Here is a 383-nt window from a genome sequence, read left to right as displayed (position 1 = left end):
AGATGCTGCTGCAGCAGCAGAAGCAACGTATTCTACAGCTGCAGCAGATCCAAAGCCGAGGGGCTGCTGCGGTGGTTCCCTCTCCGGCTCAGCAGCAGCTGCAGCAACTGCAGCAGCAGCTGCAGCAGCAGCAGCAGCAACCAGCAGCAGCAGCAACAGCAGCAGCAGCAGCAGCAGCAAGTGGCTCAGCTGTCGGGCCTGGGGGGCTGCTGCTGCAGACAACGATCCCCAACTACATATCCACAGGAGACGCCTCGCTGCTGAGCCGCTAGCAGCAGCAGCAGCAGCAACAGCAGCAGCAGCAACAGCAGCAGCAGCAGCAGCAGCAGCAGCAACAGTAGGAGCAGCAGCAGAAGTAGCAGCAACAATCGCAGATAGGATAG

The 383-nt window shown here is 60.6% G+C and overlaps 1 protein-coding gene across 1 annotated transcript in view; it reads left to right on the top strand.

Moving 5' to 3' along the window:
• EMH_0058780 (uncharacterized protein) overlaps nucleotides 1–383 on the top strand; it is a gene marked incomplete at both ends in the record, with an annotated part of 5,575 nt that overhangs the window by 4,499 nt on the left and 693 nt on the right. Inside the window, one exon of the mRNA XM_013497609.1 lies at nucleotides 3–383. Within this exon, the coding sequence (XP_013353063.1) occupies nucleotides 3–383 (381 nt within the window). The remainder of the gene's footprint in view (nucleotides 1–2) is intronic.

The sequence above is a fragment of the Eimeria mitis genome, genomic scaffold, assembly GCF_000499745.2.
Source record: "Eimeria mitis Houghton genomic scaffold, Emh_scaff2790, whole genome shotgun sequence".
NCBI lineage: Eukaryota > Apicomplexa > Conoidasida > Eucoccidiorida > Eimeriidae > Eimeria > Eimeria mitis.
The sequence above is the reverse complement of the archived record's forward strand: the minus strand, read 5'-3'. Positions and strand labels throughout refer to the sequence as shown.